General features: G+C 37.8%; 1 protein-coding gene across 2 annotated transcripts in view; it reads right to left on the bottom strand.

Moving 5' to 3' along the window:
• Window positions 1–22,023, bottom strand: part of TIAM2 (TIAM Rac1 associated GEF 2) — an 86,072-nt gene that overhangs the window by 30,539 nt on the left and 33,510 nt on the right. Inside the window, exons 9-14 of one of the 2 annotated variants that reach the window (XM_065732449.1) lie at window positions 21,815–21,982; window positions 19,300–19,410; window positions 18,613–18,691; window positions 17,620–17,712; window positions 16,320–16,583; window positions 257–360 (exon numbers count right to left, since the gene is read on the bottom strand). In XM_065732449.1, the coding sequence (XP_065588521.1) occupies window positions 257–360; window positions 16,320–16,583; window positions 17,620–17,712; window positions 18,613–18,691; window positions 19,300–19,410; window positions 21,815–21,982 (819 nt within the window). Of the gene's footprint in view, window positions 1–256; window positions 361–12,143; window positions 13,613–13,713; window positions 14,289–16,319; window positions 16,584–17,619; window positions 17,713–18,612; window positions 18,692–19,299; window positions 19,411–21,814; window positions 21,983–22,023 lie in introns of those variants that run through there. The other variant, XM_065732440.1, reaches the window with a different exon arrangement.

Below are 22,023 nucleotides of genomic sequence, written 5' to 3'. Positions count from 1 at the left end.
TGCACCTATCACAATGCTTTTGGTGATGAAGCAGCTATTTCTGATATGTTGACCTGTCAGCATGACCTCAAGACAGTAAAACAGTAAATACAGCTAATATGCATGCAGATTTTTTCCACATTACTCTCATATATATATATATATATATATATATATATATATATATATATATATATTACCCACAAAACACAGTGTTAGCACTGAGACATCTCTGCCTTTCCATTTATAAGTATTCTTATGTCAGGTATGTTCTTACCCTGAAGGGTGGATCAGTCTTCTCCCTGTATGGCACTTGGTCCAGAGTGCCATCAGTACTGCTCCTTTTCAAGTTGGACGTGACATCAGGTACATTATTAAAATCTGCATCTGAGAGAAAACAAATTATTTAGAGGGTTAGAGGAACAGAAAAGTTTTTGGTTTTTTTTTTTATCTGCAGATTCTGTGCCTCGCATAATTTTTATAGGACAAGATCAGGAATATAATATTTGCTACTCACCCTGGCCATATGGAAAATAACAGAAGACAAAGTAAAGAGAAGCTGCACCTGAAAATTCTGCTTTCAAAACAATGATCTGGATATGCAAGACCATACGAAGCAACGTGTATCTCATATATATACATATATATACATGTATATACAGAAAGAACATCGAGGTACTGGAGCAGGTCCAAAGAAGGGCAACAAGGCTTATGAAAGGCTGGGAGAATATGCCCTATGATGAGCAACTGAAGCCATTGGAGCTGCTTAGTCTGGGGAAGAGGAGGCTGAGGGGAGACCTTAGCGCTCTCTTCAAATACCTGAAAGGTGACTGCAGTGAAAGCTGGGTTGGTCTCTTTTCACTGGTGACAGGACAAGGGGAAATGGCCTCAAGATGTCCCAGGAGAGGTTCAAGTTGGATATAAAGAAAAATTTCTTTACTGTAGGGGTTGTTAAGCACTGGAATAGGTTCCCCAGCGTTCCCCTGAAAGTGTTTGAAAAACATCCGGGTGCGGTGCTCAGGGACATGATTTAGCAGTGGGTTGTTAGAGTTAGGGTAGTAAGGTTTGGATGAGGTCAGACTTCATGATCTTGAAGGTCTTTTGGAACCTGAGCAATTCTATGATTCTGTGATTTGATTGTATGATTCTAACTGGCTGCTTAAAAATCTGCAGACAATCTTCTATTAAAAAAAAAATTATTAGAAGTGAAGCAAATTTCTCTTTCTTGTTGTTGCTTTTGCCTTGTTTTGTTGTTGTTTTTTTTTTTAATTAGCAATATTATCAACTCAAGTCATTAAAAATCATAAACCAGACACCAAAAGAGTAATGAGGATTTTTAGCTGGATCATACTACCTCATATTAGAAAACAGTAATAAAATGAAGGTTTGTGGGTGTTGCTTTTGTTTTAATGTGCTGCTTTGTTTTCTGTTCTGTATGACTTTAGAATATATCTCACACCACATTTTCAAACACCTCAACACCTACAAATGCTGCAGGTTTATTTTTATATGAGAGCTGAGATTTTCATTTAAATACTGACTCCAAAAACTAAGGCAATAATTGGTAAAAGTATTACTTATCTTGTAATAAAATCATGAGAGCTAGAAATAATGTGATTGTGAAGGACAACACACTCTCTCTACCTGGGTGTTTAAACCCTGAAGTGGGGCTTTCTCTGTCATTTTTATTTTTAATATGAGGCAGTTGTTGTATTCTCTGCGTCCTCTGATTTTGATGGAGAGCTATCGACAAGACTTCCTGTCTCCAACCAGCACATCAATGTCTTTGCATTCTGGCTCCAAATTGGTTGAGGACAGGGACTTATTGCTGGCCTGCCCCCACCAAGCAGCTCCTGTTAGCAAGGATTCTAACGAGGATTAGAAGGATTAATACCCTCTTCCATATATGGCTCCACATGAATGCCTATTGACTTCAGCCACTGTCAGCTCGTGGGTTCACAAAAAGTTAGCCAGCTCCTAAAACATAATTGATTTTATTTGCCATTTGGGCTCTTTATACTTGCCTTCTGCCTTTCAGTGCAATTGCCCCCCCACCTTCACACAAAACACACTTGAGACTGTCTGTTTTTCTCATTAGAGAGCTACCTGAGGTCAAACTCTAGAACTTATATGCCACTGGGAAATTTATATCCTCTCCTTGATTTACAAAGTGAATATCAATCATAGAACGGCTTAGGTAGGAAAAAGTCGTAAAGATCATCTAGTTCCAACATCTCTACCACGAGTATGCTCTGTTCAGCCTGGCCTTGAGCACCTCCAGGGGTGGGAGGCACCCACAATTTCTCTGGGAAGTAAGTTCCAGAACCTCCCCACCCTCTGAATAAAAAATTTCCTCCTAAAATCTAACCTAAATCTCCACTCCTTTAGTTTAAAGCCATTCTCCCTTGTTCTGACACTACCAGATCGTGCAAAAAGTCAGCCTCCCTTCTGCTTGTAAGTTCTCTTTACATACTGGAAAGTCACAATGAGGTCTCCCAGGAGCCTTCACTTCTCCAAGCTGAACGAGCCCAACTCCCTCAGCCTTACTTCATAGGAGAGATGCTCTAGTCTTCTGATCATCTCTTCATGGCCTCCTCTGGACCTTCTCCAACAGCTCTACAACCTTTCTTTGCTAGGGGTCCCAGACACGAACACAGTAGTCCAGATGGGGCAGCATGAATGCAAAATAGAGGGGGATAATCAACTCCCTTGCCCTGCTGGCCACAACACACCAGTCCTTTACAAAACATGAAGTGAAACTAACCAACGTAAGCACTGAAGCAAAAGTGTAAATGTAAGATGACGACAATATGGTAAAACAACCAGTAGATACTACGAGCAGAACAAACCAGAATGACAACAGCCAAAGCAAGGAGGCCAATTATTCTATCACTTTTTCCATTTAATCTATCTTTTCTTCCCTTTACTCTTGTCTTTTTTTTTTCCCTTTCTCTTTTTGTAGTCTCTTGGACTGTCAGAGTTTGTCTTGACCACTTTCATAGCATTTGCTACTTGCTACATTGTCTTGACCATTTTTATAGCATTTGCTACTGGCACAATATGTTCCTGATTATAGTTAGAGTAAGCAATATTAAATGTTATTTTAAATAGTAATAAATAAATAACAAAAAAAGTTACATGGAAAGGATCCAAAGTGAAAAAGGACATCCTACTGTAAGTTGTATGCCAAACTAACATGGAGAGGGAAGGAAGGAAACATGGCTTGATGATCAGTTTAGCATCCATATCCTGTCTCCCTTTTCTCCTTTTACTATGGAACAGACTTCCTCTGGATTTGTTCATACACATCATCTGTTCCCAAAGAGTAGAGAAGCATCAAAATCAGCTACATAGCTAAAAAACAAGTCAAAGGGTGAAGAAAAATACACACTGACTTAAGGAATGTGAAACTTCAAGCGCAAAGCCTAAGGACACAAGCAGAATATTGAAATTCTCTCTACTTGTTTTACTAAATGAAACAGGAATAACAAGGTAACCCATAAAACCATGTCTTCTTTAAACTCTTACATTTGGATTTAGCTCTACTATGGGGTTCATATAGCAAAGATGTTCAAAAATTGTAATTGCAAAACTGTTCCCTTGCAGGCTGTGGTAGCCACTACCCTTTCAGGATAGCAACATAACCACAGAGAATATATAGCATTCAGAGCAATATTATAGCCATGCAAGTATAAAAACTGTTTCAGTATGTAACATTCTGTATCTTTGCTGAAAATCAGCACAGAAAAGTATGCAATTAGACATATATTACTAAAAATTATCTAAACACAAAGTCAAATTATCACTTCCTGACAATGGTGTTTTCTCCTTAACCATCTATATTACTTACCTCAGTACAATCATATCACTAACTAGTTAGAAAAAAACTGACTGCTTTGCTGGAACTATATTGCCTAGGAGACACCCAACATAGAAAGGGGAGTATCCCATTACTTGTTCTGTCTATACATTACCATTACAGTTGTATATTAGATTTATCCTATTGATACATTTGTAATAAGCCTATCTGGAAGAAGAAAACAACTGACGGTGTTGTTGAGTTAAACAAAACACGATTTCAATATCTTACTTTTACCTGCTGCAGCACAAGATGCTGAATGAACATCCCTCTGTCCTATTTACACACATAGACACTCACATTCAGTGAGTTCAAATGTATAACTTTTCCATCTGAGAAGAACAGAAACCTCTGAATCAGATAGCTACTTCTTATTTAGCAAACAGGAGAATCTCCAGATGCTAAAATAAAAGTCAGTTTGCTGTGAATAAGCTAAGCAGCAAACTCAGATATATGATAATAGCCTCAGAAAAGCATAGGGACAAAATGCCATTATGTAAAAAGGTTAACTAAAACATACAAAATGCACAACAAGCCTTACGTGTGCTTTCTAGTGATGAATGATCAAGCATTAAGAACCCAATGATCACCTTCTACTACCAACGTCGTCATTAAAGAAGAAAGTGTGATATGTACATCAGGTTTTGGACCAATAAATGAAAATGTTTTAAATGAACTTCCTTCCCAGTGCCACTACTTCTGCAACAGTGTGTATTTCTTGCAGGTAGATACATGCCTCTAAATCATTCAAGACAAATAGTGAAGACAAAGAAATGATAATATAACCGCTAAAAAACTGAAGGAAAATATACTTCCTAAGTCATGTTCCTCCTTACTAATTATTTGGCTTAAAAGTGGGCACGGAGTGAACAGATGGGATAGTCAGTGAGAAAGATAAACATACATCACATCCAAAAGCTCCATACACCCACAGAAATGCCTCTTCCATGTCTCTGCAGTGAAACACATACAAGTGGTCAATATAGAAGAAGTCATTCAAATATTTGTGAGTGATGAGGTACAATGGAAACATCCTCCAAGAGATACGTGAGACAATAATAACCCATGCTATGATCCTAGCCAAGAAACCAAAGGAAACCAGTTGGAAAACATCAACATCCAGCAATTCATTTACCATAAAGAAGTATTCAAGAAATTCAAATGTTACTGATCTTCTTTTTCCGTTCAATTAACAAAGAAGACTTAATTACTTTCTAGTCAGTGCTGCTCTTACCACTTCATCCACTGACTGCAAACAAAGGCAAAATTGCCACAGGGAAAAAGTAGGCACTGAGAATCCTGCTTCTTTTATAATTCTTCTTTGTAATACTTTAAAACATGTTCTGTTTTAGATTTTTCTCAGCAATTCCAAAAATGTGAAATACTCATCTTAAGCATGTCAAGTGTTATCAAGTGTCAAGCACTATGTAGGTGGTGTAACCAGCCCCTTTTTCGAACTACAAGAAGAGGGTGTGTTTCCATCTGCCACTCTAGTGACAACAATAAATTGGGAAAAAAAAATTTAAAAAATCTCTCTAGATCTACAAGAAAAGGCAACACGGCAAAATTAAATGTACCCGATCTCTCACTCCAAGTCATACTAAGAGTGGTGCAGGGGCGTCATTTTCAGCTCTTGGCAGCAGCAGCAATTCTGAGCATCACTTGATAACTACCCTCTGCAAGTGAAGAGGCACTTTGACAGTCACAGGCAGCCCTGACCTTGACAAAAATAAAGCCACAAAAGCAACGTGGAAAATTGGTTTTCCATTTTGCCATATTCCCAAGGTTTCAAAAATCTTTCCTTTCCATCAGAATGAAATTATGTTCTTCTGTTTCATGCTGTTTTATGTTTTGCCAAAATGCTGAGAAAGAAATACCACAGTGCAAAAAGAAATAGCCTGACATCTGGGTAATAATCCACGATGTAGGACAAAAAGATAAAGTCCCCTGCTCTGTCAGATTCAGGCAGAGGTACCTGAAGCCGAGTCTGTTTCAGCTAAGGTAAGTTGCCTGTTAGCAGTTAATCCTTTGAGTACTTTCTGGTGTCTTGCTTACAGTAAAGCTGGTCTCATAGGATGCAAGTGGCCCAGGTTAAAACCTGTGCATGTTCAGCAAGAAAAAATGAGGCAGGAAGCCAATTAGCACACTCATGCACAGCAGAAAACTAAATTTTCTTTATCCTGCAATAATTAAAACTTGGTGAACAAAATTGAAACACAAGAGAAAGGATTTTCATAATGACCTAGATGCTGATGGAGAAGACAGGATGATGCTATGTGTATTGTGAATAATAAGTATTACGTATGTTTAAAGGAGTAAAAATGCTGGGGACTCTACTGTAGAAAATGACCTTCATAGTAACACCAGAGGCAGAACTGACTAGCAGAAAGTACAAGAGGAATTACTACAATTAAATACACTGATCATTCAAAGTTAATACACAGAACTAATTAAAAGCATGACTAGACTTTCATACAGAAGATGGAAAATGACCTTGAAGATAGAGCCACAATCCCAGAATGATAGTTTTAAGGACCAATAAGAATAATTCCTTCTATAAGCCATGACTCATCAATTGGAAACATGAAAGACTGAAAAGTATGGGAGTGTGGAGAAGGGGGTAAAATCATAGAGCTTTCAGCTAAGGCTACCTAAGCAAGGGTCAGGCCCACATCAGTTATAACACTGGGCAGGAATTTGCCTATGCAAAGAGTAAATGAGACGATGGGCTGAATGAATGAACTTCTGAAACAGGCTTATCCGGGAACAAAGGATGCTAATAGACTATCCTATTTTAATATATTCTAGGACAACTCTAAGAACAAAGTCGTTGAAAGCCTCAAGTAGCAGACGACTGGATCTGTGAGTCTAGAAATTCTGTTCCATCCTTTGTTTCTCTGTCATTAATGTAGCATCAATAAAGTAAGTGAAAGCTAACTACAGCTACACAGGCACATAGATAGACAGAAGACTCTGTTGGCAGAGCACGTAAATTATTTTATTAGTGCTGGTACATAAGGATCCTGGTAAAGAGCATCAAAGACTAAGATAATGCTTATATCACAAGTGCACATGGGTGAGGAAACCCTACTGTCAATAGCCATCCTGCACATCACTTGCTGATTCCACACTAGATGTAACTCCAGCTTCTTTTTATGACTGTAGTTCTCTGGCAAGTGGGGAAGGAAACGGTGCTCTCATTTTCTGTTCTCTTGACTGAGCATTTTTATCTGCAGAAGATAGATGTTTCAGATTTGAAAATACATGCACACCCAAAGCTCCAGCCCATTAGGATGGCCTTGGTTAAGTCTGTAAAAGACAGATATCCAGATCCTCAGTCAGAGCAATTAACATTTTAAAGCACTGGTGCTGCCTGGCAGTTTCAGATATACATTGTAAAACCAGCAATAAATTGGATAGTAATTTAGATATAAGAATACCAGTATAAATTTTAAGCTTGAAAAAGTTAGAATCCAAAATTGTAAGGAATTATAGAGGGTTCTATCCTCTGGGAAAGACTGTGTTCAATACTTTCACTGATTCTCTACAAACTATTGGTAACACGGCCAACCTTTAGTATGTAGGATAGTCTCTGTCTGTAGACTTCTACTACAGAGAGTTTCTATAAGATAGCTACATGGTTAGGATGGAAATAAGAAAACATATTTGAGCAATGAACTTAACTGAGGCATGGAAAGCTGTATTCTTCATTGCTGCGTGGATTCTCCAGATTGAACAGTTAATTATCATAAGTTATTAATTCCCATATACTTCAAGCAATGTTACTATCAAGAGAAAAGTAGATTTACAAGAGAAAATAACAAATATTTCTCAAACCCCTGGTGCAACTAGGGCTTACTAAAGCTTGAGTCAAATCACAGAAAGGTACAAAGTCTTGGTGGTCTTAATTTCTTCAGACTCACTGAAAAACAGGGAGTGGTGAGTGAAGCATTCCAACATTGCCAAGAGACACAAAATATCAGTGTGTTGAACTCTAAAAAGGCTCCCTTGGAGAGTAGTAACCTCAGTTAAATAACTCAGCCTGGCAGGTAGAATGCATGTGCTATTTATCTTGGTCTGATACAACTAAATATATTTCAGGTTTTCAACAGTATATTTACTCTTTCATAGTGAAGTTAAGAGGTATGTAAGCAATTCCTTCTGTATCCTTTTTTTCTTTCTGAATGTCTCCAACAAATATCTTTCAAAAAGTAACAGTTGATCCCAAGGAATTACAGAATAGCTTTCAAGAGATATTCTCACAATCTTTGTTGAAGAAGGCATTCAAATTTTGCAGGAGAAGGCTCTGGGCTCACTAATTCTGTTATGAATAGCTCATATGTCTTGTTTATTTCAGAATCAGGTCTTTGAGTTCTTGGCTTACATCATCCCCTAAGACCAGGATGGAAAGGACTCTCAGCAGGCCCTTCATGCTCCGAGGGCACATTGCTGGCTCATGTATTATTTGCCACCAACTAGAACCCCTAGATCTCTTTCTGAAGGGCTGCTCTCCAGCCTCTAGGAAGTAAATCCAAAACAGTAAGATCAGCATTCCAGTACCATGGTTCCAAAGTGTAGATTCTTACTAATCTCCAGTTAAGTTTTACAGAATTACAGAATTATTCATGTTACATAAACTCCAGTTAAAATTACCGATTAGAGCTAAATGTTTAACTACTACATAGTGCCAGTTCAGTTGTTTCCTTGCAGTTGGTACTCACAGGCAAGTATTACTACTTAAGCAATAAGACTCCACTGCTGGAGTAAATTCAAAACAATTTTGCAGGCAATAACTGTGGTTATTAACTGTGCTTTTCTGCTGCCTTAAGCAACATTTCAAAAGGTAGTGAAATTAGCAAATAAAAGCTTCTTCCTCTCCTGCTTAGGAAATTCTCAAGTTCTTCAGAAAGCCTTTAGCATATGCTCAGATACCGACCACCTCAAACTCTTGCTAAATTAACACAACCTGACTCTACCAAAATTAATAAATTAAGTTCCTAGAAAATGAAAACAAATTAGAAAAACACACACACACACAAAAATGCACTCAATTTGATCATTCAGAACATTTTTCTTTCTGTAAGATATATTGGCTTCTATCACTTGGTTGTCATAAGCATTTCATAACTGGCTGGAAGGCATGTTCTCAGTTTAGCTGACTCTTTAGTGTAGCTAGAAACTTTATTCAGTAATACATTCAAGATGTTAAATCTTGAAGGAAGATTATAATACAGTTGTCATAACATCAGTCTTCCTAGATAGTGTTCTTCAAAATATGTAGATGCCTGTCACTGACAAGACTAATTGTTACCAAACAAAGTTTGCATTTACTGGCCAGACTAGAAGGCTCTGCTCACAGCCTCTCTCAACCAGATATTTTGGTTTGAGAGCAAACTGCTGAAACATCAGCAGGTGCTCTACATGCTTGCCAAAGGACAGCACAACCAGGGTTCGTCTTACTGCAGATCTGATAAAGCCTAGAGAGAAGCTCATTCTTCAGGCAAGAGTTTGAAATACTCAAGAAATATTTCTCCTTTGCTCTCATCCTTCAGTGATAAGAGATGCTTCTCATTCAACAAATGCACATTTCTATGTTTTTAACAAGCCAATATGTTTGTGCAAATATTCTTGTACCATACAGCTTTAGCTATGTTGAGCCACACGCTGAAAAGTGGCTCAGCTCCAGTCAGCACCACTTACTTCTGCAAGTGTGACATTCTGTAGGCTGCTTTATGTTTTTTTCTTCTTATTATTATTTTTTTCTTCCTAAATATCTGCAGAAACATCCATTTTGAAATTACAGCACAACCTTTTAGAGCCCTTGGGAGTTCCTTTGTTGGTTAACTGTTTGTCATGAAACAAAGTAATTTGACTCACTTGCCAACTCAGCAATCAATAAGAGATATAAATTAGCAACATAGTAGGAAACAACTGCCTATGCTTCTGTAGCAATCCCTGATTAGCCCCTAAACTTCAATATGTTTCCATGGAGTTAGTTAAGCTTTCTCTGTACTAGTATCTGCCAGTCAGACAACTGTTCAGGCTTTCCAGTTTTAATCCTTACACTTTGCACTGGCTTCTCAAATTGTTACCAGAATATGTGCATTTCCCAAGTTCACATTCCTAAACGTCCTCTTTAACGGTGCCTTGCTGAAGGCTGTTGGATATGCAGGGATGCTGCCAGTGGCTCTCCTCCTGATTGGCAGTGCTACTGCTTAGTGGTTATCTGTGCCTAGCAGAACTGGACAGCAGATGGAGTTGGCAAAATGCACCACCTTAGAGGAACATTTTCTTCTCCATCTCAGAAATGAAACCAGACAGTAAAAAGCAAAATAAATAAATAAATAAATAAGTAGTAATCTAACAGTTTAGCAACAATTTGTGGCTGGCTTAGACAGTTTTTATAATCACCCACTCCATTTTACCTCTGTAAAACATGCACCATCTGCTGTTAGATGTGTTTTAAACATGCCAAAGGCATGTGGACGTCTCCAACTTTATTAATAAATCTCCTTGTTATCTGTATTGTCAGTCTACAGGATTCAGTAGGATGTGTCACTTCATAATTTATGCCTGCCATGTTGCCACAGAGCAAGAAGGTACAGCTCCACAGAGTTTAATGGAGTTTACACCAGGAAAAAAAACAACTTTGGGCCACTGACTTCATAGGGATTAAATCATAGCAGCATTTAGCAAAGCGGAACAGAATGCTCTGTCAGTAGAAAAGCACAACGAAGAGCATTTAAGGCTGTTCCATTTTAGAGCATAAACAGTCTTTTAATTTGTGGCATGTGCATCTAACAGGAAGCAAACGAGTGTTTGTCAAGCACTCATGAAACCATCATTCTTGGGAAACATTCTGTATTACACAACATGCAGTCGACAACAAGTGCTCCTGTGAGGAGATAAATGCTTCTTCGAATTAACTGCTACACTGTTAATAGTCCCAGGTGCTGTTCAGACACAAACGTTCTTTTCCCAGTGATAGAGCAGAGTCCTGCTCCAGAATATTTGCATTAACACTGCAAAAGCAGTAGCAGCGAAAGTAAACATTACAATTTTCCGAGGCAACTTCAAGCATACTTTATCTCTGAGCTTGCCTTGACACCCTCAGAATGCACTCTTGCGCTTGCACAGCTTCCTGCTGAATAGGGTAATGAGTGAAAACAGAAACTCCAAGTCAAAGATTTTCACATTGATAACCAGTCACGCTGCACAGAGAACAATGTGAATGTGCTGTGACACTGCTTGCTTTTCTAGCATGTTCACACCATGCAAACCATCAGATATCTGGTATTGAAATAGTCAGGAAAGAGCCAGAAAAATTCAGAGACCTGCAAAACTAGAACACCTTCCTCACAGATTGTCTAGCAGGGCTGTGGGAGTCCTCAGAAAGATAAGAAGCAATATTCACCTCCTCAGAGTTCAAAAGAGCTTCCTGTGACAGGATAAAAATAAATGGCTTTGATCTCTCACATGGACAATCTCACAGCACCAGGAAGACCATGCCCCACAACAAGATTAAGAGAATTTGGGCAAACAAACAGAACACGATTTGCAAAGAACTACATAAATAGGCTATATTGAAAATGTTTTCCGGTGTAGTTTACTTTTGTTTGCAAAATGCTTTGAATCAAGTTAAAAGAGGATTATGAAACACACTGAAAATGATAGGCAAGCAACATGCAAGGCACAAGGAGCTAGTGCTTACTATTGCAAGCAGCAAGTTAATCTCCCTTTCCTTCTGACTTTCCTTCTCTTAAGGGACGTGCAAGCCTTCCAGTTCCAAAAGGGCTGGAAGAACACGCAGGAACTGCATTATATGGCAAGGCTCAAACAGTGATACAAGCACAGACAGCTATCTATACAGCCATCCTCTGACTCCCTTTCTTCTCCCTAGGCTCAACAGTACCTGAAAGATGCTGAATGAAGAAAAGTTTTCTGGAGGAGTTGTGGTCCACAAGTCAGCTTTACAAAGGAAATGAAACCATCCTTTGAAATATAGTTGAAATAGTAAACACCCTGGGAGTCAAAATTAGGCTTGAGGTCAACTGATGCACTCAGCTTCTGAGTAAGCTTGCATAGGTTAAAATCAGAAGCGGATTATTTGTTGGAAAACAGAAGAGACACTTCTCATGTGAGGTTTAAACTGCCGATCCTCCTCCTGAAGTGGTTACATTTTGCATAAATGACTGTAGATATTTCGTAACTGAAAAAAGCTTGCCACCTCCAAAAGCAACTCTCCTTGAAAGCAGCTCTGCCTCCCATGCCTTCCCTGTTCCCACCTGCACATCCTGCTGCTTACCTGGCTCTGACTGTGGTCAGACCTCTGCACCCATCAGTTCAACTCACTGAGTTTGCAAAGGGGAAAGAAGAAAAAAGAAAAAGTTTTGTCCTAAATTATCTTCATCAAGGCTTCCATAAGTGTCATGGCCAGCACAGGGGCAGGACCTGTGCTGGGGGCTGGACAAATGGGCCAAGGCAGGGCTGAAAAGGAGGAGGAGCAAGCTTTCTACTTAGCAGCCTTATGTTGTTTAAAAAAATTATAATAATCATTTTTAAACAGTTTCTTTACCATTTATTTCTCTGATCCTCCCAGACAAAAGCTTTTCTTCATGAAAACTTCTTAAAGCACATCCCAATAGCCTCCATTCCCCACTTTGCCCACTTTGTACTTCTTTACTTTTTTTTATTATTATTATTATTTTTAATCAAAACTACTTACAAATTAGGGTTGATTTCAACAGTGTCAGCTACCCAGAAATGACAGGTTTTTTTTTGGCAAAAGCCCACTTGTTGGGAAAATAGATAAAATTGTCCAACTCTGACAGCAACTCACACACTTGGATGGGTTTTCACACCTACTAAAGCTTCTGCCTCCTGCTTCACACTCTATAGATATACCATGAATGCACATGGGACCATCTAGGAAAACACAGTTTTCAATTCTTGTTCCTCTTCTCTGCTGTTCATTCCTTAAATATCCACACCATCTTAAAAAGAGTTAATTTTTCCTCTACAGCCATAAGAATTCTACACCAATTCTCTCTCTTTTTTTTCCTTTCCTACTACACAAATTTTGTTTAATTTCCTTAGTGCTGGAGCTTGGAGCAAGCTTAGCTGCTCTGTTGTTTGGTTTTCCACATTTATAACTATATATTTTTTAAATATTTCAGCTCATTGCTTTTCCAGAATGAGTTTATTGCCAGCCACATGGCTAAGCAGCAATACAGGGTTGCCATGTGGAAGGTCAAATGATATGACCACAGGCAGCTCCAAAATACTGCCACAAGGATTTGGCACCCTCTTGGAGGGAATGAATCACTCCCATAGTAAAATTCCCTGGGAATGATTTTTAGGAGTGGAACAGTCAGTGACTGGAGAAAGTCTATCACTTCCCTTCTGTGTACAGTAAAATCTGCCAAAGTTTGGCATGAGGTATGGTTGAGTACCCTCTATGCAGCAAGGTATCTATGAAAAGGCATTCCTCAGAGTTATGTTAAGCAGTTACACAACTGTAAATAAATGTGGACAAACTATTTCCACCCGAGTTACATGAAGGAAGATATTTAAAATAAAACCTCTTTAGCTTTTGCCTGGTTGTTGTCATATAGCACCAGTCAGGGTATTACTGCATGACTCTCAGCATGCTGAAAATTTCCATTCTCCAAGCACTTCGTTAATTTTAGCTTATTAATCCTCACAATATTCTAGAAATATAAATAGAATTAGTTACTTTTTAAATGCAGGAAGGTGACAGCAGAAATATTAAGGCTTTTAGTATACATTTTTAGTATACATTTAGTATAAGAGCTTTTAGTATACATTTTTAATACATTTTTATACATTTAATACATTTTTAGCTTTTAGTATACATTTTTAATACAGGTATGTACCTGGGGACAAACTGTGCTTGATTTCTGGAAAAGAAATCCCTCCACTGGTATTGACTGACTTTCGAAGGCACTGCCTTAGATAACAGGCTCAAAATGAACAAACAAATATCAGAAATTATTTCCAAAATTGTGTTCTTAAGAGTGATTAACTCAAAAGAAATAGAACAATGTTTTAAAAAATGATGAGAACTCGGCCTTCAAATTCCTGCTCAGATTACTAAGTACCCCTCTTCTTATCTAAAATCTCATTTAATTTCTGAGTAAGGTAAAAGAACATAGAACAGTTAAACCCTTTAAGATTACCTATTAATTCAAAGCAATGCCGTTTTCTTCTGTTTTCATTTGAACTTCATCTGATGATCAGACACTAAGCTCTGATACTTGGTAATTCAATAAACATGAAAGTCCTTCTCCCAAAACTAAATTTCAAGCTACTGTTTCCTTGCAGAATAAATAACTCTCTTTGCCACTTTTAAACAAAAAAGCAAACACACCATGTCATTTTATACACTGGTACTTAGTGTAAACTACATATTCCAGTTATTTCCTGTTATAATGGACTATTCACACAGGTTGCAAATTCATCCTTGAGGAATGACGAATCTAGTGGATGGACACATACATTTATTATACTGAACACTCCAGGTAATGCTGGCTTATGATATCAAACCAACAATCTAAATGATAGCCATGGTATAATCATGCAATTAATTAGTTCTATCATAATTTTTGTTTTATTACACTAACTTCTATGCCACCAGTCAATTTAATGGCATTTTAAATTGAACTAAGGCCCCTGAGAGAGATGCTACCTACAGTATCACAAATCTTGTATTCAGATTACTTTTAATTTCAAAAGATGACCTAATAAAATTGCCTTATAATTAAATTCATTCTGATAACTTCTCCTATGCAACCCTTTTTTCTCTCCCATTTTTAATTATGAAAAAAAAAATCCAATCAGAAAACACTTGCCACCATAATTATATACAAAAAGCAGAGATCCTTTTTTGTACCTCTCATTGCTATCCCTTACACAACAGTGCACTCTGGCTAGTTTTCCTGTAGAATTTTACTAGCATCCCCCAGAGGCACAGCGAGCAAACTGCACCTTCTTCATTCAAGAAACTGGAGTTGAATTTGTTAGAAAAATATCAAGACATAAAAAAGATGGAGAGCAAATCCATGAATATCTTCTGTTTCAGACAGGCATTCACATATATTCTGACATCACAAGATGCACTCCTCACATAAAGTAAGGTCAGCTAAAACAAGCTGGATCGCTCCACAGTGCTTCATAAATACACATCATAAAATCTCTTCTACTGAAGCATGCACACACCTGAAAGCATGTCTCACCTGAGACATGGAAAAATCTACATAAGGGTTTCCTGCACAGTATGCAGGAATGTGCACATCTGTCTGGCACAGTCCAATGACACAGAGGACTGCACACTGCAATGGTGAGTGTTAAAAGAAAGGATGCAAAGGTTTCTCTTCAGTTAACCTCTTGCAGCAATTCCAGGACAGTGGGTCTTTGTTGCTGAGACTTGCTTAAGAAAACTGAAGGAGTTTTGCATGCTGTCAATCCCTAGGGCTGATCTGGCTCAGAGACACAGATACAAAGGCCCTGGTAGGTGACCATTTTTACCCACAACCTGTCACACATCTCCTCACAGCACTCCTGGGTGCTCCCTAATGCAGACACCTCAAGCCAGAGACAAACAAGTGGCCCTGTACAAATCCAGGGGTGTGTTCACACTTGGCTCTGAGCCAGTTCTCTGGTAGTGGGCTCCTGAGTAGGACCCTGTACCCCAGGGAGGAGAAGGGTGACCATGCACCTCTATCCACGTGCCATCTATTTCCGTCTGGAAAGACTACTAGCACCTTCACTGGGGCTGACAGGGCTGTGGTATCATCAAGGGACAGTCCTTACCACAGAGGCTTTTGGCACCTTCGCAGTCTAGTACTCCTCATATGGGGACCATTACGTTCTGTCCCTGACACAGCTCCGCTGGGATACAACTGAACTTCATTCAATATTTAGTACAGCAGTATTGTGTTGAATAAGACATCCAAACAGGTATGGTAGCAAAACAGCCTCTGTAAAACTGTTTTCACAGGCTTTCCTCTATGCAGCAGTTGGCTATAGTCAACTGGCATACAGTAGAGGTAGTACCTTAGGGTGTGAACAGAGCTAAACAACTAATCTCTGAGGTGTTAATGATTATTGCATTCAGAATACCCTTAATGTACATTGTATTTCAGAATTTCGAAAGCCTCTGAAAATCATCACATCACTTCAGCCACCTACACTTGAGAAATGGATGTACTGGAGATACCCAGTATTGCAGAGAACTATGCTCAGTAATAATCTGCCAAACAGATTAAAAAAACGAAATCTTCCTGCAGAAATGATCACATCTCATTCTGTTTGTACATTCTAGAAAATAATGAAACAACAGACCATGGAGCTTTATGGAGTATAAATGGAACTTCAACAGTTTTCATTTCAGCTTCTCACTGAGGCTCAAGCAGAAATATGAATGTAAATGAGTAAAAAAAAATTACTGTCAATTTCTTACCATTTGCTGTGTTCTTCCTGAAGTTATCTAGAAACTCTTCCAGGAGCTGTGACTGGTTTGGAGGGGGCAACAAACTTTTTGTATCTCTGGAAATGTCACCATCTGATGACCATGATGCACACGAGGGTTGCTGAGTCCCACAGTGGCTCATTCTCAAAGTGAGCATTACGCTTCTCTCTGAAAACAAAAGCTCCATCTGTCTGAGGTCAAGATTGGACACAGACTCTCCATTTATGCTCAGAATTTCATTGCCCACTCGTAGCCCTAGGACCATGTGAAAGGAAAGTAAAAAGAGGAAATAAATAGGATGGAATAAAAAACAAAAAGTCACAAACCAAACCTTACACGGTTTCACTTTTATTTTTATTTTCAAAAAAAAAAAAGAAAAATTCAACTGATGGAAGTTCTATACGTGCCATAAACAACCAGTTCGATCTCATGTTTACTTTGATACAAGTTATTTATTCCTAAAAATTCTAGAGAATTTAGAGCTGGAGGTGAGTGTAACTTTTGAAAAAGGTTAGAATAGAGGCATCTCTCATGAATCAGATATCCTGAATTCATCACAAAGATGGCCCGTGAGTAGATAGCCCAGCAATATGTATAACATTATTCCAGTCTGAAAGAACAAGAAATTAGTCACATAGATCAAATAATTCATGCAAAACTGGAATAACAGCAGATGAAGTCTTTAAAAGCTTTTATATAAATTTAAACAGTATCAACTGTTGTCTTTCAAGATTTGCAGCAACTAAGTGGTCATTATTCTCAGGCAGCTATTAAAACTTCCTATGTTTTTTGTTTTCATCTCTCTATGTTTTCAGAGAGCCAAAACTAACATGATCCTGCTGAAGAGAAACATGGCTTCTGAGCACCACAATAGAGGAGCACACAGAAATGTATACAGAGAACTATTATCATGAAGGAGGCTACTTTTCACTGTTAACAACAGTGAAAGTCTTGGGCCTTGGAGACTGACCAAGCCCATGAGGTTCCCCAGTATGAGAAAATCTCTTCCTCCAGTCTGCTCCTTCATGCAAAAGCACTTGTTTGAATTGATGAATGAAAAAATGATTTCCAAGTGTGAATTCTCCTAATTATATTGGAAGAATAATTCAGTTTTTCATATTCTGTATGTATTATTCCTTCCTACTATCACATATTTTCCATGGTCATCAGGAAAGAAAACTATGAATAGTAAAAGCTGAGAGCTATTTCAGATAGCAATAACAAATCCCTTTCACGTTTTGAAACTGATCTAATAATAGAGTGTAGTGTTAAATGGCAACATGATACATACCTTCCCTGTATGCAAGTCCATCAGGGAGAACATCACTTACAAATATACGTGTAAGATGCTCATTTTCATCAACTTGAGCTGTGACAGCAAAACCTGAAGTAAAACAGGCTTAAATCAAACTTCCTCTTAAACAACTCTTCTATTTTGTGTACTTAGTGGAATTAGCATGATCAGCAAGTTAATAATCCTCTTGAGTAAGCACCCACAGATCACAGAAAAATTATCTCATTGCTTCTCATACATTTTTAGGACACCTAAAATTAATAGGACGTCTCAACTTCTAAAAAACATGCTAAACTTCTAAAAAACACCATAAAAAGACAAATTACAGTTTGAAAAAAAAAAAAAAAAAACATTTCTACCTCTGTCCTGCTGGACATTTCAACAACAAAACTCATCATTAGAATATGAGTTCCATAATGTGTCATTAGACACAGAGTTGTTTTAAGCAAATCCAGGAACTGGAAACCCAAACTATAAAAGCAGCAAATACAAATCAATACAGATGAGTGAGCACAGGAAAAAAATACCATACCAACAAACATGCAGATAAAAAACAGCACAGAGCCACTTTTCAAAGATACCTTTGCAAAGTATATATTTACTCTTAGGCATAAACACCTCCCGCAGACAGAAGGCTGTCAGAATTTGTACCAAAGGGAAATCTGTTAATATTGTGCCAACCTGTGTTGACACACAAAAAAGGCAGAACTTAGTCACAGTCTGCTTGATAGTACTAAGCTTGGCAAAGGACCCTTTTCTTCTGGCAATTCCACACTTGAATTATTTATCAAGTGCAGAAGAACAGAAAACGAGTCTTTCCCAAATGGAGAAATCAGAAATGAATTTGACAGTGTAAAACAACCAATTGAGTCTTCATTATCAAGTCATGAGTCCCTTGCAGACTTGCATGTTGATACTAATAGCTCTGCAGAGAGAAAGCAGATAATGAGAATAATAAAAATTCCTGAGAACTGTTTTGGATAAACTTACCAAAATCGGTTATATTTTCAGTCTTTGTAAGATGAATGTGATAAACATTTAATGGGCAAATTTCTATTTCATCATACACCTGTTGGAAAAAAGCAATGGAGGTAATAAAATCATGAAATTGTAAGCATCAAAATGTACATCAAAATTCTGGAATGGCCTGCCTAGGGAGTTGGTTGAGGCACCATCCCTAGCACTGTTCAAGAAGCGTTTAGATGAGGTGCTAAGGGATTTGATTTAGTAGTTCAGTGGGTAGGGATGGTAATAGGAGGATGGTTGGACTAGATGATCTTGTAGGTCCTTTCCAACCAAATGTATCTATGAATCTATTTGCATCAATAAAGAGCCAAACTTTGGTATATTTACAGAGAACTGTATTACTCCGCAAGCATCACTGGAATCAGTGGGACTAAATGCAAAGTAAACCAGATATAGACAATCCAATCTGGAGTTGAGACTGACACTTTGTGTCTGTACCAAAATCCCCACTTAAATTTTCAAACAGTTCTTGAATAGTGTTTGTAGTGCCTAGCCATCTGAACGTCTGTCTGCACAGGCATGAACTGTGTGAACAAGAATGGCAGAACGCAATACATGAACAGCTTTGAAGTCTTATTTTAGATCTAAATCACACATATTCATAGGTGATAATTCAACTGTAGCTACTGAGCTTTATCTAAAAGGAATCACACTTTCCTGGTCTACTATGTACTCGTATGGTTCAGGAGCACAATATTCAGTATTTTCATCAACCAGTCTTCTGAGTTGTAGACCATAGTGCCTTGGCTCCAGTTGTTTCATCTAACAAAAAGAGAATAGGGTTTGGAATTTGTTACTTATTTCCAGAATCCCAGAAGACAAAGAAGTGACACACACACACACACACGCAGGCAAACGCACAACCCGTTAGAAGTCATGCAGAAGTAATTTTAAACAAGTCATTTTCTAACTATTTTTGTTGTAAAAACAAAACTAGTTGCCTTGCTTCAAAAGCTAATGTTGAAGTAAAATTTCCATTTTCCCTTAAAATCCACCCAACTATGCCTTGGCTATTAGATTAATCAAATATTGCTACAGGTTTGCAAAGATAATTATAACTCCTCTCTGGAGTTTTGAACTTACACTCAGAATCATCTTTTTCTGTAACTACTTATGATGACTCAGTTCAACTTAGCAACTTTTCTTCTGATATAGGAAATGTATACGAATATATGTGCTGCTAGAAAAGGAGATTGGGTGGGAAGCAGATTTCCTGAGGGTTTGCTTTTATTGGATTCTGTTTTTGTTGCTGGGTTTCATCTATGATCAGAGAGTTTCACCCATTTTTTTTTCACCATGTGAGGTCAAAGACAAAATCTTGTATCAACAGGAAGTTGAAAGGAGATAGGAATATTCCCAGAGAATATTAGCCTGAAAATGCTAAGCCCCTGATGGGAGTTTCTCTGAAAACCAGGATGCTGCTGAGAGCACTGCATAAAACATTTCATTTTAACATATTAATAAAGCAAACAAGGTGAATGACTAAAACAGGAGGAATTACGGCATCCCTTAGGATTATTTAACCTCATTTACACATCTCTGCAGCTTATTAAAACTAAATCTATTGAATAACTAGTCATTACTGACCATTTTATTATGTATAAGTTTATGAGTTATATGTGTGCTATATCCTAAATAACCATATTCAAATGCACATTTTTTTCTATATGTGCTACCCAAAAGCCTCAGATGGAAAACAGAAATGAGAAAAATTATAAAGCCCATAACATATGAATTAACAAAAAAAAAAAAATTGAAATTTATCCTTATACACACTGCATTCAAACACGTTCTGTTAAGAAGAAAGATTCCTTATAATCACCACAGCAGAATGAAAATATAAGAACCAAGATAGGTGAGCAGAAGAGGAAGAAAAAAGTAAAACAGAGATGTGTTTTAGAAAAAAAAAATAAAACTAAATTTTCATCTGATACAGACATTGAAAAATAAAAAGCCTGCTTTAGAATTACAATATTTTGGACTGATGGAATAAGAGAAGTAAGGTATTTCATTTTCAACTTAATTTTATATTTACAAATTTTATTTCATTGTTCAGATGTATTTCTTACAAACCCTTCAAAATTACTTCCAAATGTTTCAGCTCTACTGTGCCATCTGCTGGTCAAACAACATCTCAAAATTCCTTTTTGAGAAGTAAACTAGGCAACAAACTGTCTCTTCAGGATTCAGTATCCACCAGCAATAGCAATGAGAAGATAATTTCACCACAGTGATGCCTTATAGACACACTGTCTAAAGTAGCAGGCTTATTTTGATTTAAAACATATAGTCCATCCTAGATTTTTAGAAACTTGTACGATTTCATGATTTCTTTCTGTATTTTGTTTACAAAATTATCTTGTGGTAAGAGTCACTAAAGTGGGGACTTTACTTCATAAGAAGCCCTAACTTACAGCCAGTTGAATGAGCTTACCTGAGATTTCATCATAATCTATGCCAAAAACTACAGATTGATTTTGTACTGAGTAGGACTCCTCTTTTTTATTTTTTATTTTTCTCCCATTTGAATGCCTTAATAAACTTAATTTACCACTTGTTAGAAAACAGGAAAACATAATCAGGCTGTAAAAAGTTAGTTCTTTCAATGTCAATTTGATCTGTATCATGAAGTCCGAACCAAATTCAACTACTGACACAAAGGAAGACAGAGGAACTAGGTAAGCTTTGACAGTAAGACTGTCAGAACAGAATGCACCCTTGGAAATTCTCAGATGGGACTCTTAATTAGTTAAAAGCCAAAAAGAGCCCTTGAGGAAACAAATGTATCTGATAAGCATTGTCATAGCATTCTTAAATGTCTTATCTCCATCTGTTAAATCAACTAGTCCTCATTACTCCTCTGTGACTAATCTGCACAGAACAACTCAGTTTGCTGCAATGACAACTTGAAGTGGACACATGGGGAGACCTCTCAGAGGCTGATCACCTGGCAAATTGTCCTCACTCTTTGAGGACTCAGTGTGTTTTGTCTTGATCAAGGCTTCTTGAAAAGTTTCTCATAGCCCTGCTACTTTGGCTATGACACATAAATACTAAAGGAAACACTGCAACTACTCAACACTTAATGCAGGCACAGGGGGAGTCAGAGAGACAGGAAGGTCCTCAAATACCTTATGTTCCCTCTGAAGTGTAATAAAATGAATACCTTGCATGCCAGAGACAGAACATCTTCCACCCTGTGTTCTGGTTTCAGAGTTAAAGCTACTCCTTGACCGTCACAGAAGTGAACATACGTTTGTGTTTCCCACGCATTCTCCTTCTGGATGCTGTCTGGTACCGAGCAGTAGACATTCAAAAATTCATCAGCTTGCTGCTGAAAGCCAGAGAGAAATGCAAATCATATGTGTATGTTGC

Source organism: Cyrtonyx montezumae, unplaced genomic scaffold (genome assembly GCF_038088225.1).
Source record: "Cyrtonyx montezumae isolate F1298 unplaced genomic scaffold, pur_monq_1.0 scaffold_0, whole genome shotgun sequence".
NCBI classification, from domain to species: domain Eukaryota; kingdom Metazoa; phylum Chordata; class Aves; order Galliformes; family Odontophoridae; genus Cyrtonyx; species Cyrtonyx montezumae.
This window is presented reverse-complemented; position numbering and strand designations above follow the sequence as displayed.